Genomic DNA, 17,592 nt, shown 5'->3' with positions numbered 1-17,592 from the left:
TTATTATCTGAGCCACTACTGAAATTCAGAAAATTGCTCCATTTTGCCTCAGGATTGGAAGTTATGGTGTGCTGAAGTTGTGTTTAAAATGAAATCAAATTGGCTGTACATAAACCAAATTATAGATTTATGGAACATAATAGACCATCCTAAATCAGTATTTTAAAGTTCATAAATTTTGGGTGATTGAATGTAGTTAATGTTTATGGGTATATTTGTAATCACTGTCTTCTTTTATTTAGCAAGTCAGAAAAAAAGAAGATTAAGCACTGTTCCGGAAAATAATTTCACTGCAGTGAAGAAGACTTAGTAGAAACGTGAATGTAAGTATTTCATTGCATGCAACTCAGTTATTTATGTTTGCAAACCACCAACATTACTTGGTGATTTTACAGACTATGCTAAAATGAAGACCAAATTACCTAAAATGCCACTAATCATGGTACTTTCAGTATGACAGGAATGCTGGATCAGAGCACTATGTGTGAGGGTCTCTTAAATATTTCTAAATATGGGTCTGTATGCTATACATACGTATTAGCAGAGACGTGTGCTACTAATAATTTGCAAGCTTCTGAACTGTTTGTGAGAAAAATGGCAATATGAAGCTGTTACTTAGGGCTCTAAAAAAAAAAAGGCAAAAAACTGCTCACCCCTCCCCAGTTATCTCCTGTATCTCATGGGGGCCTTTAAATCCTGTAACACTGACATATTTTCTGTTCCAAAAGGACTTAGTCTTACTTGGAATAAAGCAGACAATATATAGTATTTTCCTGTATACTTGCCCAAAAGATGTGAGTTTATAGGAGAAAAAGATTGCGCTGTGGATTGGCAATTCAATTTAGAATGAAATACAGCGCCTGAAAGTTCCCGGCTAAGTGCATCATTGCTCACTTGAGGTCATTTTTTCAAACCTGGAGTCAATAGTTTTCTAACAATAAGAGCTTTGGTTCATTCTCTAGACCCTTTTGAAACTATTACTTTGTCAGTGAATACCCTCTTATTTTTCTTGAAGTAATTGCTTTCCCTAGCTTTATTTCATAATGTGGACTCCTTAACAAAGTGTGTGCCTGTGTGTATGTGTACATATGTATTTGTGTGTGAAGCAGACACACATCTCAGCAAATCAGAGCCCTGTCTTTTACCCTCGGAGGCTTTGAGTGGCTCCAGTTTGCAGGGCAGTGATAGTCATGAACTTCTGACTGGCACAGATTTGTTTCAGTATTTTTTTCTGACTACATTTTTCTCACGGTCTCACCTTCCCTTTCCCAGAGTCTGTCTGATGAGTCTGGAAGCAGTCAACTAAGTCTTTCCAAATGCTGCATAAAGTACCTAAATCATAACTTAGATGACAAATAAGATGTTGATCCTGTTTTAAATATGTAACAAGCTCAGGCAGTTTTAGGCTTTGGGCTTTTGTAAACTTGCCCTTTAAAATCACTAACCAACCAATAGTGCAGACACAGGAGCCACTGCAGGAACATTAGGAAATGCTGTCTGCTTTAGTTGTGTCTACTGATCCTAGATTTTCTGAAATGAGGGTCCTGAGATTTGACAACATTGTACATAAGCTCAAGATTTACAGACTGTACTGTGCATTAGCTCTCCACATAGTGCTTTACTGGTATCTGACCCAGTGTATCAGCTTGGAAGATAAAAAATCAAATCTTTAAAACCTTCCAGTGTCTATTGTAAAAAAAGGCCATTTCAAAACTGGAAATAACCATTTTAGTTGCTCCAGAATGTCTAGAAGTACATCTATAGAGTGACCTTGTTTTGGCCAGTGGCACCTCTTGGTCAGTTCCTTCTGTGTGTGACGAGTTTGTACATGGAAATTAATTTTCTGAACTGCTTTCACATCATTCTCACCAGCTGAGACTTTAACAGGTGTTTCTAGGGCATTTGGGAAAATGTGCTTCAGTTCTCTCGGATTTACAAAATAAGCAAGCCAAATGTTTGGGTCTTATTTGGCTGGTTTTGTGAGTGACTGGTGAAGGAGATCCATTTTAGTATGACTTGCATTGTAAAAATAACTGGCCAGTTAAAATCTTATTTCACATATTTATGTGAAAACAAAATACATGAATTCAGTAAATAGAGCTGTATTTCAGGAAGTTCAGAAGTAGTGGACTGCTGACAACATGTGATGACCACACTTTGTCCTTGATATTAAAACGAATATAACCTCCAGAAGATGGTCCTTTTTTCTGATATATTCTAATACCTTGTTGGGACTGGCGTATGCTGTAATGGTCTTGTAGGGTGCGTAGCTGGCTGGGCTAAAGGTTGATAGGTTGCTAGCAGGGCATTGGCTCAAGGAAAAACTTCCAGAAATGTCCTCTTTCCTATTCTTTTCCATGAACATCCAGACTGAGCTTTCTTAGAGTTGCAAACGGAAGTTGAGATGCTGGGTACCGTGAAATGTTGCTTTGCTGTGTTTTCTCAGCTGGTGAAGAGGGAGAGAGGATGGGGAGAGAGCATGAAAATTAAAGACAAAAAAGGGAAAGGCTGGGAAAAAATGTAAGAAGAACTGGAGGAGCTGATAAGCTGATAATGGCATTGCATTATGGTGAGGATGTATTGTAATAATTTTGAAGCAATGAATGTGATTAGGAGGGAGAGGAGCGTGTGCCCGAGGGAAGTAAGAGCCGGTACCGTTAAGGCAGCCGAGTGCATGGGGAGAGGAGAAGAACACCCAGCCCTCATTAGATACCAAAATTAGGTTCTTCCTGTACCTCTTGTAATCTGAGATTCCCAGAACAAGTTCTTAATGTAGCAGCAAGGTTTTTGTTCGCTGTTCTCGACGGGAGTTATTATGTAAAACGTGTGCACCAGCACCACAAATAACCTGCTTCCGACGCCGCTTTTGAAGGGTGAGAAGCACATGATGGCACGTGCCACGCTCATCGGCAGGCTGCTGCTTTGCAGGAACTATGCAGAGGTGCTTTTTAGACTTTTGGTTTATAAAGTGTTTGCTCAAAAGCAATGACCATCCCCAAATTGTCAGCCTTAGTTTTGGGATTCAGCTGGGCATTGTAAAATTAATTGTTGTTTATAAGAGCTTGTCTCCTATATCATGAATGCTATAAATAATTCTCAGCAGACTCTGGATAGTGTGGTAAATAAGGCACAGAGCCACATGCTGAATAATGAGGAGAAAAATAAATATTGAAGAGTTGCTAGTTCATTAAGTAATGTCTGTGTTGGACATGAAGTGAAGCAGGGGAGCTATGAAAAAAAGCAGTCTCTCATCATGGGGTCTATCATAAAGGATTTGCACAAGAACTTCAGTATTTTTGGACTTTTAGAATTTAGCTTTGCAACGTTACAGAAATATTAGTGCATTTTTATCAGAATGTTCCTAAATTCTTTAAAGTGGCAAACTTTGCGTGAACGTCAACCACTCTGAGCGCCTGGAGTTGCCTGTAGGATCCATCTGCTGATCCCTACCTAGCACGGCTTCCTATCACTGCAGTTATGGATGTGACATTTGGGGTGATGTTTGCTGGGCATCTTCTGTGTCCTGCGAAGGGAGCACCAGAGACCCACTTAGGGACCAATCCTGGGTGCAGAGCGGCTCCTTCGGAGATCCTGCTGCACCTTTCCCATGTGTTATCAAGTATCATCTTGCATTTCTTTCTAATCTAGGGGGGTGTATACATATATATATATATATGTATTCACTAGGCCTTTTAAAGGCCAGAGCCTGTGCTCTCAGGCCTTTACCACAGAAAGCCCGTAAGGACCATGGCCAAATTCCTGGCTCCGCTGTCAAGCACAGAGCAGCTGGGAGAGGCTGCTGCTGAAAGCCCCATGGATGAGCCCTGGCTCCCCGTCCTCCCCCGAGAGCATTTCAGCAGACTTTTCTTTTTTTTTTTCTCTCTCTCTCTCTCTTTTTTTTTTTTGGCCAAACCAGCAGCTTTGAGAATTTTATGTCACTAATTACGGATGAAACTGTAATGAGTTTTGCACATATGTGAAGATATTAAGCCGTGCTTTGCAGGTAGATACAGTACCTGAAGACTGCAATGCACTAGGAACTTCTTATGTGTGTCTTCGAGACCTGCCTTGTAAGAAATACCAGTAGGTGAATTGTAACAGAGGAGTTGAGGGTGGTCCCCTCTCCCTATACTCACTAACATTTGACCTAAGTCCAGAGGTCCGTCTGCAGGATCCACAGGAGATGCCTCTGGGAAGAGTTCTTACAGTGCCTCGCACACAGATTTTTTGTCCTGAGGTTTCCATTCTTCCCTCTTGAAACACAGATCTATCTGCATGTCTCTGTTTCTCATATCGCTCCAAATAATCTCCTGGGAAATACGTAGAAAAGCAAACAGTAGATTCTTTGCCATTTTAGGAGAGGGATAAAAATGAATTCAGCTTCAAAATATTAGCTACTTTAAAGACAAAATGATCCTTCCCTAATTAATACTTGGCAAAGCATTTTAAAGATCAAAGTGTCAATATTACCTAATTCCCATGGCACACCTGTCAGGTAAGTAAAAATTATATCCATTTATAGCCCAGGAAGCTGAAATAGCAGCTAACATCAGCATTTCCAAAGTTGTTGCCTAGTTAAGTTATCTAAATAACTAGTCTAATTGTCAGAGGTTCTGCGTGTGCTTAGCTGCCCTAGATTGCACTTGGAGCTATGCATCCTTTCCAAACTTCAGTGCAAATATTCTGATACCGAAGCACAGACATGGTATCTGAACCTGGCACATCTACGCTTAAGCCCTTGATCTGGGCCTTTTCCAAACATGAGCACCCAAAAAAAATCTCAGGCTGGAAGCTGTATGTTGTTGCTTCCCAAGCTGGGGTTTAGGTGCTGCACTGCACTCCCCTAACTTAAGGCGAAAGGCAGTTTCTCAGCTGCCAAAATGCATGAGGTACAGACAGGTCTGGAAGGACTGGTCTTTGGAGAGGTTTTGCAAGCAGTCCCTGTATGAAGACTGTCAGAGAGACTGTCTGAAGTGGGAAGAAAAATCACCTCCTGCTGCTTCTTTCATTAAAAAAAAGCAGGTTCCCTTGTTATTTCTTTCATGGCTCCTTCTCCTTTCACTGCGTCATCGGCAGAGAGGTATAACTGGGCTGGAGGACAAGTTTTGGCTGTGCTGCTTGGCAGTGACCAGAAAGGAGAGTGGGGATGCTGAACAACCACAGGGTCCCCTCAGCACACAGCAACGTGTTGCCCAGCCGTGTTTTCCTTAGGGCAAGGCTGGTTTCCCAGCGCGTGGCGCTGTCCTTGGCGAACGTCGGCGTCACCCGCGTGCTCACATGAGCGCGACAACACCCGGCCCCACACGGGCGCCAACCTCAGTGAAGGGCCGTGCTTCCTTCCGCCTCTTCTCGCGTGGGCAGGAGCAGGTGGCGAAGGACAAAACTGCAGCCAGTGGCTCCGCATTGAGGGATTTCCTTGGAGCAGGGAGAGCCGGGGCTACAGAGCCGGGCCGCAGCTCCCCAAGGAGCCGGCCGCAGGCCGCACGGCCCAGCTAGCAGCCGCCATTGTCCGCACTGCAAATTCAGCGGCCTCGTTTGCCGCTCACAGGGACTACGTGCTACTGCTAACAAAAAAGCCCAAAGCAGAGGAGGAATGAAGGATTAAAACCAGAAAAGGGTGACTCACGCTCCCTCCTTCGCCCCCAGTCCCGGCCCTCTAAACCACTTTTACCTCACCAAAGCCCTGGTGGCGCTTCGTGTATAAATAACCATGTGTTTGAAATGTTAAAATGCGCAGGCTGGAATTAAAAGGGTATGTGGTGCGGCAGCATTAAAACAGTGCAGACCCCTTCAAGGGAATTGTGAAGGAAAATGAAAACGCAGTTATTTTTGGCAGGCCCTGCTGCGTCCTGTGGAGATGAAGAGAAAACAAAAAAAGCAGTTTGCCCAATCTGAGTGCAATCGAACAGAAAAACTGGGTGCAGCAGAACAAGGGTTTCATATCGACTCTTAGTGCTACTAAAGCTACTAAAGTTTTCAGGTTATCTCAATTTTTGTGAGCAAGGGGAGGAGATTCACTGAGAAAAAATTACTTAAGGTTCCAGCAGAAGCTGTATTTCCTTTTCTTCTGTAAACAGTACAAATAGGTCTGCTTTGCTGTGGTCCACGCTGCAGCAGGTTTCTCCCTTCCCACAACACATGGTGGGCAGCGAGAGCAGACGGCGGCAGCGCCCTGGGCTCACTGTGTCATTCACCGGTGACGAAGGGCTCTGCAGCTCGCAGTGTTTCACAGAAGCAGCAGCTTAGTATGCCCATTTCAGGGATGCAGAAGTGACAATATTGGCACTCGGTTTCTTGTTGTCTCTTGGCAACTGAAATTGAGAATTATGTCCTCGTTCAGAAATAGAAATGCAGCGTAGAGTTAAACAGGCCTAGGGGACCGTTGCAGAGCGGGTGTCAGCGTTGCTTACTGGTGTAAGTGCCGTTTTTAGTGTCACTTGCAGATGCTGCAGGGGCTGTGTTTGATTCCTGGCTAAAGCAAGGCCTTCCGTGAGCTTACTGGTGTCTGAGTCAGGGCAATGACACCCCACCCAACCTGCTTTTTTTTTTTTAAATGCGTTAATGATACTAGGGTGAGCAGAGTCTTGGCCATGATACAAATGCTGTTGTCCACTTGCTGGTGTGGGGAAGTGTCTGGACGTTGTACCTGTGGTGCCTCTGCAGTTACTCATAAATGAAGGACATTAGGAGGCCCTGGTCTCCTCAGGTCTAGTCTCTTGAGGACCTCACAGAGCCTGCAGACCCAGGGGCTCCTGGAGCTCCATGTGGTGCTGCAGGGCAGGGCTGCCCCTGCACGGGGCTCTCGGTCCATGGCTTTCAGAGCAAGACCAGGACCGTGGACTTGCAAAAGCCTGTGCCAAACCTTCATGCTGCTGCTCTGTGGGCTTGATGCAGCAGTGCCCTTGCTGCAGTACCATTCCTACCTGCCCGCCTAAATGCAGTGTGCAGGAGGATTTCTACACTCTTCCTGCACTTCATCCTTGTATTTTTTATGATTATTATGTTGTTTTAAGCAATTGTTATATGAGCATATGTTCGCATCTGTTATATATGTTGCTTTGCTTAAATGACAACAGTTTACATTAATGTTGATTTGTCTGGAATACCACCTCCACCACTCTCAGCCTTTGCTATTACCTTTGTGCTAACAAACATGAGGAAAGTGCTCTGTGCTCTCAAGGTGTTGCTTTTTTAATGCTGTTTTTATGGGTCTATTTATAAAACCTGTCCTGTGTTCTTGTTTTGCTTTCCTCCTTACTTAAATGCTTTTGAACAGGTATTTCTCAACTAATACATTTAATAATCTTTAGTTCAATTAATATTATATTTAATTAAAGGATTTACAAAGGCTAAAAGTAAAAATTAAATACTTGTCTACTTGATAATTATTAAAGGCTAAATTCAAGGCACGTCTCAACGTTTTTTTAATTCAGTTAATGCAATACATACAAAAGACAGTATATTTAAAAATATATATTCTTTTGGCCATCCAGACAATAATGTAGTGTCCTGTTACACCAGCTTTTAATTTGATCGAGCACAGTGTCATGAAGTAGTTTCAGGAAGTAAAAAAATATATTTTTTTTTATATATGTGGTTTTAGGTATCAAATTTCTTATCGTCACTAAGTTAATGACTTAATAAACAGAAGTCTTCCAGGACATGCAGAATACACTCTTGTTTACCTCTCTAGCTTTGCTGAAAATGGCATTGGTTTAATTTGTGACTAGTTAAATAAATTGAATTAAATGAGTTTCTGGGAATGTCTGAGCTTGCGAAACAATGCAGCTCTAGTGTTTACACATAGCTAGTAGTTTCTTTAAAACATGCCTAGAAATTTCCAGACAACTGAAGGGGCCTGCCCCAATCCTCCACAAGGCTGGACGGATGTTTTCAGAAAAGGGCCTGTAGAGCTTGCTGTTATTTTGAAGCTGGAGAGGGAAAGATTATGCCGGTTGTGCAGAGGGGCAGGAGGCATGTGCAGCTTTGAGAACTCTGTTTATTTTTCTGTGTTTAACTTCATTTCTAGAGGTATTTTTTTTCCCGGGGAACTGGTGACTTCACGGACCATAGTTTCCCTTACGGGCAATGTAATGGGGATTCATACTCTGCTGCCTCTTCCTATGACACCTCCTTTCTGCACCTCAGAGAACTTCCTGCTATGATCCTTTTTCTGCATGTCAGAGGGGTCCTGGTGACCAAGCGGGAGGTCCTGAGGAGCTGTGGCTGCTCTCAGAAAGCTGTCCCCAGCTCCCTCTGCTTGTACTTCTCATCCAAGAAGTTTCCATCAGATGGCACTACTATTTTGCCCTTCCCTGGTGCTTCCCTTAGTTGTGGTGGGGAGGAAAGATCACAGTATTTTAAAGATGACCCATTGTATCAGCAGCACTTTTGTCCATTTGAAAGCAGAGCAGAGAGCTGCAGCCTAACTTGCAAGAACTTCATCTAAGAGGAAGAAATAGGTGAAGTGAAAGCAGTACAGAACAGGGGTTCCTTGTCTGTGATACAAGCCCATCTAGTGATGGTGGGAGTTCCTCGGATGGCTGGTTAGGTCAAACTGAGGTTTCCATTATAACGAGCAGAAACATGCAGCAGAGTTGATAGCAGGCTTGGGGGAGCAGCTTACTAAAGTCCTTGACAGACAGTGTCTTCAGAAAGCAAGGCTATCTTGCTGTGTCCAGGAGAAACCTCCTGGGTTTGCCTGCTCTCTGCTCCGTAGTGGCTTCAATCCCATCTGGAGACAGAACCACAGAACAGAGATCTGCGTGGACTCAAAGCCAAGGAGATCCTGTTATAAAAGCTGGCGTAGTGCTAGGAAGGAGGGAAGGTGTGTGTAACCGAGGACTATGCTGATTCACTGCATTCCCAGATTTTCATGCCCTCACATCAGGCCATCCATGCATAAGCACCTCAGTTTATTGGCTTCAAAGATGCATTGGGTAGCATTTGTTTATAGTGGTCCACGTTGCAGATTATGGATTTTATCTGAGGTCTAAGTATTTGTGGTGCTGCCTGGGGTTTACTTTGCAGGATACGGATGGTTCCTTCTCGAGCCGTGCAACATGGGAATGTTCTACCTGTTTGCGTGGTTGCAGACACTGCCTGGAGGAGCTCCTCACAGAATTAACTCTGGCAAGGGAGGTGTATGTGAGGGAAGCTCTATGCAAGAGAAGCTTTTACAGCTGCGGGGGCAAGTTACACTGGGAGAAATTATTTGAAAAGACTTACTTGAAGTATATATAGGATCAGAAGGAAAAGAAAAAGCAGGTGATGTAGACTGAAGATAGAAACCAATAGCCGAAGAAAGGAAAAAGTGTCCAATATATCTATTTTGCATGAGTTAAGTGATATTGAACAGGCCTGTGTATTATTGTAAGCAAATGTGATACCCTGCAAATAGTCACACTGTAAAAAGCAGCCATTTATTCTCACAAAAGAAGAATGAGCAGAGATAACATCTTCACCCAGCAGTTGTACATCTGTTTTCTCTGACAAGGTGAGCAACATTTCTTTCTCTCATTCTAGGACACCTCAGAAGTTGTGTAGTTTGAGTTGTGTTAGGGCATATTTGCACAGTCACTTCGTGGGGTACCCATCCATGCTGTCACCGAACAAGGTGGCTTGATCCTTCATCTCCCCTAGTTGCTTTCTGCCTCTTGCATGGGTGGCATAAGCATGGCTGTAACCAAACCTCATGTCTGATCAGACTGCTGAAAATAGCCTGGCCAGGACCTGGGAGATGATTAGTTCCTGCTGGAGCACCCAGCAGTGTGTTCATGCCATCTCTTGCGTGCCAGAAGCAGTCCAGAGCAGAGATCGTCCTCTGAGAGCCAGGGGCATGGAGAGGCAATGGAGCTCCTCTGTAGTGATGAACTAGGTGTCAGTTCTCCAAATGTGAGACAGAGAATAAAATTCACCATTTTCTTACTAGAAGTTTTACCCAGATCTTTCTTCGAACTGCACAGCAGGACATGCAGTGGAGAGGGACAAGCTGCTCTCTGATTCACTGGGTAGAACTGAGATGCTGACCTTGTGGGGGAGTAGAGGTGTCCCTGCTGAGGCATGGGGCGGTCTTCTTGAGACATCGAAGCAGCTGACAGCAGCCTTGCCTGTGACAACCGGGGGAGGAAAAGGACAGGGAAGGGAGGCAGCACATCTGATGTTTTGTGACACATGGCTTAAATGCAAGTGGCTCTGCAAAAATGCTTTTAGACTCATCCTGCCAATTTGGTTGCCAAAGTTGGACTTCATTTATTATCTCTGGCATTAATCTAATACCTCTAATGTTCTTTCTAAAGGTAAAAATCTGACCGCCCCTGCATAGTTAGTTCATCCAATATTTTAAAGGTTTGCAGTGTCTCTGTAAAATAGTCACACATGTTAGTGGGTGGTATAGTGCATGCTATTGCCATAAGGGGAATAGAGCCTTTCAAATATATTCCCTAAGCAGATATACATTACAGCATAGAGCTGTGTGTTTCAGAAGCACTTGAAATTGCAGGAATTGTTTTTCCCCATTCACCAGCCCTGGAAAACACATAAGCATCTAAGAGACATAAAGGAGTACAAACAGATGTTATAAGTGCAAATTTTATTAAAATTCTTGTCTGTCAGTGTGTGAGTGGTCTTGATAAATTAGATTACCAAATGATTTTGTTCACGACAAGTTTGCTTTCATTATGGGTTAAATATGCAAAATAATACCTAAATAAAGACTAAGTTAAGCTGTTAAATGCAGCTTCCGGGAATAATCAGACGTTTTCTGGCTTGTGCATTGATTTGAAGGCTGTCTATCAGCCTTCATCTTTATTCGTGGTAAATAAAACCTCTTCCCTGAAGGCATCAAGGTATAAGAGGATAAGAGCCATAATATTATGCCTACCTCAGTCAGTGATTTTGTAGGGAGTTTGCTAAAGTTCTTTTCCTGCAATACGGCAGAAATACTGGTATATGCAGGAAGTAAAACTTGTGGCCAAGAAGGCCAGCGGGATCCTGGCCTGCATCAGGAGGAGCATTGCCAGCAGGTCAAGGGAGGGGATCCTCCCCCTCTCCTCAGCTCTGGTGAGGCCGCACGTGGGGTGTTGTGTGCAGTTCTGGGCTCCCCAGTACAAGAAGGACATGGAGCTTCTAGAGAGGGTCCAGCAGAGAGCCATGAAGATGATTAAGGTACTGGAGCATCTATCATATGAGGAAAGACTAAGTGAGCTGGGCCTGTTTAGCCTGGACAAGAGAAGATTGAGAGTGGATCTGATCAATATATATAAAAATACCTGAGGGAGGATGTAAAGAGGATGGGGCCAGACTCTTCTCGGTGATGGCCAGTGACAGGACAGGGGTAATGGGTACAAGTTGAAACACAGGAGATTCCATCTCCATGTGAGGAAGAACTACTTTCCTGTGAGGGTGACAGAGCCCTGGAACGGGCTGCCCAGGGAGGTTGTGGAGTCTCCTTCTCTGGAGATCTTCCAAACCCACCTGGATGCCACCCTGTGCCACGTGCTCTAGGTGTCCCTGCTGGAGCAGGGGGGTTGGACTAGATGATCTCTAGAGGTCCCTTCCAGGCTCAACCATTCTGGGATTCTGTAAGAGACTGTGAAAGGGAATCAGGAATGGTTATGTCCCAAAGTTACAGCTCTGGCTCTGGAATCAACAGCTTGGAAAAGCTCATGAAAAGTAAAAACATATAGAAAAAAAGGTGTTCTGAAACACTTTTTCTAAGGAAAAGGCAGCAAATTGGGGTCAACAAAGAAAAATCAATTCATCACACATAGTTTGCTGATTTGCTAGTGGCATTTGTGACGCCCACAGATGAGAGCAGGGAGAAGCGGGGTTACCCAGAGTAGTGGCTCTGCTTGCCCGGAGGCCGCGCTGGCTGTTAGTGCAGCGCGGGGGGCTGATTCCCCAGGCGGCCGTGGCCTCCATGTCCCGCCCGGGGCGCCAGGAACCGTGTCCGTCACGGCGGGAGCTGCCGCGGGGGAAGCGCAGGGGGCGCCGGCAGGGCCGCGGCGTGACCCCATTTCTGTGCTTCATCCTCCGCGTGTCCCGGAGGGAAAAGCTTAAAATCCGGGGAGACTGCTCGAGGCCGATGCCAGCACCTATGTGGAGACAAAGGACTAAAAATGGAAAAATAAGTGCTGTAGATAGGTTCATTTCTCCATCAGCTCCTCCTCCACTCAGCAGTTACTGGTAGATGAAAACCCAGGAAGGGAACAAGTTGCTGAGGAGGCACGGAGGCTTCATCAGATGCCTGCAGAGCAAAGCAAGACTAGCAGGGGGGCTCAAATTGAGAAATATGATAAAACTAGTATTATGTAAATTGTTACTGTTTGTAGCGTGAATAAATATTGAAGGAATATGGATATGAGACTGTGAATATACTAAAGAAACCAGAGTTTTCCAAACATGGCATCCGCAGGTGACCTTCTTTGGTGATGTGTCCTAGTGTGATGCACTGGTGTCGAGTAAGGAGTCAGTCCAAAGGTGGCAGGTGAAGGGTTCCTGCAGCCAGGAACAAAAGACTACGTGCTGAATTTTGTGGAATGGGGGACAGGATGAGGCTGTTGACATTGGTTCATCTGTGGCAAACCAGGAAGATTTGGGAAAAATTGAAGGGAAACTGATAGAGAAAATAGAAGCTAATGTAAGGGGAAGGCAACTTTTCCTAACATGCTTGCCTACGGACGTGGAAAGCTAATAGTAGTGACCTGGAGAGGCCCAGTAGGGAGACATCAGGTAGGAACAAGAGCAATGCTGTGTGTTTTCAGAAAAGACCCTGCTGAACACAAGCGTGGGCGGAACTGATCCCGGAGCTGCTCTCTGCACAGAGGTGCCTGGCAGCGCCTGCTAATAAGCTCTGAGTGCAGCGCGCTGCCTAATGGCCAGACATTGATCGGCTCTCATGTGGCATTATTTCTGGACGGTGGCATATGTGACACAACCCGGACGGGGAGTTTTGGTGTCCCTCCTTGCTGGCTGATCTCCGTGTGCGTGGCCGCTGTGCCGCGGTCCTGGCAGCTTGTGCTTTGCTGTGCTGGGAGTGCGGGGACCGTGCCACAGGTTTTCCAAGAGCGTGGGGAGAGGGTGCCTCGCTTGGCAGAGTGTTGCCTTCCTGTCTGGGCAGATTTGATCCCCTTTGCTGAGACTGCATTAGGAGAGTATAGCTGCCATACGGACAAATAGATTACATGAAGCACTTGGTGAAAATCTAAATTGCTCAAATATTTATGTTAACTTTTTTTTCACAAGAAGTGTCAGGCTTTGACCATCCAGTAGATATTGTTGCACTACAGTGTTACTTTTAAAGACGCCTTTATCTTTTTGTTTGCCCCTGTCCTTACTGCACAAATTCAGGATTTGGCAATACAGAGGCTGAGGATTTACCCTGTGCTGAATAGTGAGCCACAAGAGACAGGGAGAGAAATTCCTGGGCTTATCCATTAGACCACCTCGTTTCAGAGCTGAGCATCTGGAGCTTGCAGTGCTTTCCTGCAGACTCTCTGCTCTCTCTATAGCCATTTTCAGAAAGCTTTCATATGAGGGTGTGTAGATATGGCTCTTATCCATAATTTCCCCCTGCTTTTGCCTGGGTGTCAGTTCTTTGTCCTGCCCTGGTTCCCTCCGAGTTTCGAGCTGCTCCCCAGGGATCCGCGCTGCAGGTCTCCATGGCAACACCCAGGAACGCGCGCGGAGCCGGCGCGGGGCTTCGTGGCCGCTTCCCGGCGGGAGCTGCCGGGATCCGCGGGCTCCGGTCTGGCCGGGAGAGCCGGGAGCGCCTCGCGCGGCCGCAGCGTTTTGGGTGCGATTTGGGCTCGCTCATGGTCACGGCCATTGATACGCAGCGCCCGCATGGAGCGTTTTCATGGCTTCCCGCTGAGCTTTCCCTTTGTAACCCTCTGCTTTTATTCCACGTAATTCTAGTATTAGTCTCATGTGTCTTTGCTCTCCCTGTATCCCTATATTGCAAAGGCTCGAGGGGAGCCTTTGCAAGGGCAAGAATTGCTATCCTGGTTAAAGCTGAAAGATAGCTGGTGATAAACCATATCACAGAGATTATGATGCTGAGTTTAAAGGAGGTGAGTGCTTGTATCCCTGCTATTCCCAAACCTTTTCTCAGGGAAAGCAAAACCAAACACAAACAAACATTCAAGGAAGGGGGTTTTTATAGAAGAGTATTTTACAGCTGCAGTTGTGGAAGAACGGATTCTCTCCAGCAGCAGGAAATAACCAAGGCTGGATGAAAGTCTCTGGCCATCTGGGACAAGAATTAGGGGCTCCAGGTTATTTTCTGATAGCAGAAATGTGACACTGGAGTTTTACTTTACGTTACTGAATTTAGAAGTGCAGTATATCCTGGTGCAGGGAGGATTTTTTTTTTTAGTACTATCTCAGCCCACCAGACATAAGGCTAGGCCAACAGGAGGATGTGGGCTCGTAATGCTCAGAGCAGTGGCTAATTCAAGTGTAATCAACAGCTCGAACAAGGAGCCTCAGCTTCCAGTTATTGCGCAGGGAGCGCCAGGCCCATCAGAGCAGCCCTCGTGAGATACCACAGCGTGAGCAGGGATGCCCGAAATAGCACGAAAAGCTGAGCAGGACATTTTGCCTTGAACTCTCCCGTTCTCAAGGCCTTAGCAGGCCTATTTCTGGGACAGCAAGCCTGGGTCCTCCTTTCCCCCAGGGTTGTTGTTCAGGGAAAGGGAGCAAGGCACCGTCCTCCTCTGAGATGCGTTTGAGCAAGGCACACGCTGAGGACCTGAGGACATCATGCCCTTCCCTTTGCAGCCTTTTTATCCTTTTATCAGTGCATAAGAAGCTGCTCCCGTGCCAGGGAGTACCAATCAGCCACAAGAATCAATGTCCTAAAAGTCCAGTCCTTTCTGCCTGCCCCATGAATCTAGAATTGTTTCCCCTACAGCACTGGCTATTGAGTGAAAGGAGCAAAGAACCTCCCTTCAGGCAAAAAGGCATCGGGTAGCCAGGCAGTGAAGAGATGGGTGCCGATGCCCTCGGCAGGCTGAGCTCTGGATTCCCCAGCTCCAAAGCAGCCATGGTAGCTGTGGAGCTGCGTGGCTGCTGCTGAACACGAGCGGCGCCTCCTCCTCCTCCTCCTCTCCCCAACCCGGAGGCCATGTGGCCTCCACGAAGGTGCTTGTGGCATCTGAGTGCTCCTTAAGTGCTCTGCGTCCTGGGCTGAGACTCTCCTGGGGATGAACATGGTAATGTTCAGTGTGAGGTTCCTGCAGAGGCCCGAGCAGGAGGAGAAGAGCAGAGCTGCTGGGCTGTGACAAGGTGAAAGGAGCTCCATCTCTGCACAGGTCGGAAGCCTTGGGACTTCAGCAAAACCCACAGCAAGCCAGCGGTGTGCATATAGGGAAAAGTCAGGAGCACTGCGCTCTGCTGTGGCAGTTGAACATCAGCAAAGCTGCTTTGTTTTTCTGTAGTTACAGGACTAAGAGCAGAGTGTTTCAACAAACATGAACATGAAAATAAACTGGCCATTTTCCTTTAAGGACATTTAACCAAATAACAAGCTCACACACCCCTCTGAAGGAAGCAGTAAAATTACGAGTTACGCTACATATTTAAACCGATTTATAGACAGTGAAACTTCAGCAGATAAAGAGATGTTGAAATATTCCTGTAAATGCTGCTCAAAAAACACAGCAGCCTTTAGGAGACTGGTGGGAGAGAAGCAAAGTTCATGGATTAGTTCAACTTCCTGTTTGTCCGTTGAAAGTTCATATTTTACGAACCAGACTGAAAAATGGTGCCTTTCAGTTTGGAAGGAAGGATTTCAGCTTGATCAGAGTTTCAAAAGTGTAATGTTAGAGAAAGATACGTATTGGTAGCGGTGCGCCTGATGTCAAAAGTCAAAAAATGTACTACCCGAACCCAATTTTTCTCAAACTGGAAGCCAAAAGAAGAATATGAGGGTTATGTGGGTCACTACTGTACTGGAATGCCTAATGTAAACAGGATGAAATGAATGGGAGGGAGTTTGTGGACTTATGAAGAAAGTTTTAAGAAGTGCTGACTTCCTATTCCAGCTTCTAGCATCAGCATTAATCCAGTCCAGCGTATTTATCTTCCTTTGCCATTATCCTCTAATTAGATTGTTTACATTTTAAAACAAACTAATGGCACAGTCACTTAGGGAAAGGCCAGAAACGAAGCTATCAGAGAATCAACCTGCTACGCTCGCCTCTGAAACACAGATACTATAATAATAGTGACACATCTGATGCTTTATATTAAAAAAAAGAACCTTCTAGATCAGAAAGTGCAAGGTTTAACAAAACAAAAAAAGTCTCTGATCCTGTTACCGTGTTAGGATGGTATAGATGTCTCCTGAGATATGCAGTAGTCCTGCGAGTTCCGGAGGGCTCTGCAGAAAATGAAGGGTAGAAAGATTTTAAGAAGCCTTCTGAGAAGAAGAGCCAATCGCCTTGGGTGCTGACCAGGACAAACAGGCAGCGTGGTACCCAAACCTGTTTGCTGCTAAAAATACCAATGTCTTACTTGTCTTTGAAGTTTTATGTTATTTGTTTGTGGCTTGAATTTGTGGAAAAGCAATTTCTGCAGTGTATAAAGCATCATTTGGGAAAACACATTTTATTTCTTGTATAGTTAAGGAGTTCTTCAATTCAGCCCCATTTCTCTACCCTGCCTCTGTGTTTCTAATGATGCTTTCACCTAGAAAACCCAGGCCTTGAAGAGAATAATGCAATAGGCAACACTTTTAATCAGAATAGGAAATATGAAACAGCAGGGAATACATTTCCAACTGTGCAAACAAGGAAAAAAAAAACAGAAAAAAAAGCAAAACTGTTTTTTCATTTCTTTTTCCTTAGATTGGTCTTACCCATGAGGCTTTTATGGTGCCGCGGTTGCATACTTACCAATAATTGTTCTGTAATTCTGCTCCATTTCTACACTGAAGTGGTGTAAAATGTCAAGTTCTGTGGAGCCAGTCAATTCTCAGGATCCCATGTGGACAGCGGAAACCAGTGTGGTCTTAGTAAACTCTTAAAAGGATAATTTTCCTGAGGAATCGATGTTTAATTGGATAGAATCTCAAATCTTAATGACACCTGCATATTCTAAATAATATTCTCCTTGGGGGTACCAAAACCGAAGGGGAAAGCCTGCTTGCTTGAATAGGAAGCTTCTATCTAATTAGTCCAAGCCATTGAGAAAAGTTCCCTGAAATCATTTCAAGACCATTTCAGACCAGGATGCTTTCTCTTGACAGCTCTTCGTGTATCTTGGGCTGTTATTAAATAATGTGTAAACTTGCCTCCTGTTTGAGGAAGGTTCTCACCGGCAGACGTGCCAGCAGGAACGCCGGGTCTAGCAGTTACTTGTCAGTGAAGAACAAGTAAGTTGGATGAGACGTAAGCTTGAAGACAGGGCAGTGTCTGTTTGCTTTTCACGGTAGCTGGCGCAGCCAGGGCCTGAATCACCCCGGAGCCTCTAGTCATTATCACCATATAAAAATAATAGTTGTCTGAAGCTGCGCAGTGCAAGGCCTGAGAGAAAGCTGCAGCCTAGGGGCTGCAGGAAGCCTATGCCGCTCTTTCATTTTGTTCATTG

General features: G+C 45.1%; 1 protein-coding gene across 1 annotated transcript in view; it reads left to right on the top strand.

The window, feature by feature from the left end:
• Positions 1-246: 246 nt before the first annotated feature.
• The window catches only part of PLXNB2 (plexin B2), a 111,098-nt gene continuing 93,752 nt past the window's right edge, over positions 247-17,592 (top strand). Inside the window, exon 1 of the mRNA XM_010227980.2 lies at positions 247-323. Within this exon, the coding sequence (XP_010226282.2) occupies positions 322-323 (2 nt within the window). The 5' untranslated portion in view covers positions 247-321. The remainder of the gene's footprint in view (positions 324-17,592) is intronic.

Source organism: Tinamus guttatus, unplaced genomic scaffold, assembly GCF_059628265.1.
Source record: "Tinamus guttatus ecotype Peru unplaced genomic scaffold, ASM5962826v1 Tinamus_guttatus_pri_ptg000138l, whole genome shotgun sequence".
NCBI classification, from domain to species: Eukaryota; Metazoa; Chordata; class Aves; order Tinamiformes; family Tinamidae; genus Tinamus; species Tinamus guttatus.
Note: the sequence above shows the minus strand (reverse complement) of the source record. Positions and strands in the feature narration are given on the sequence as shown.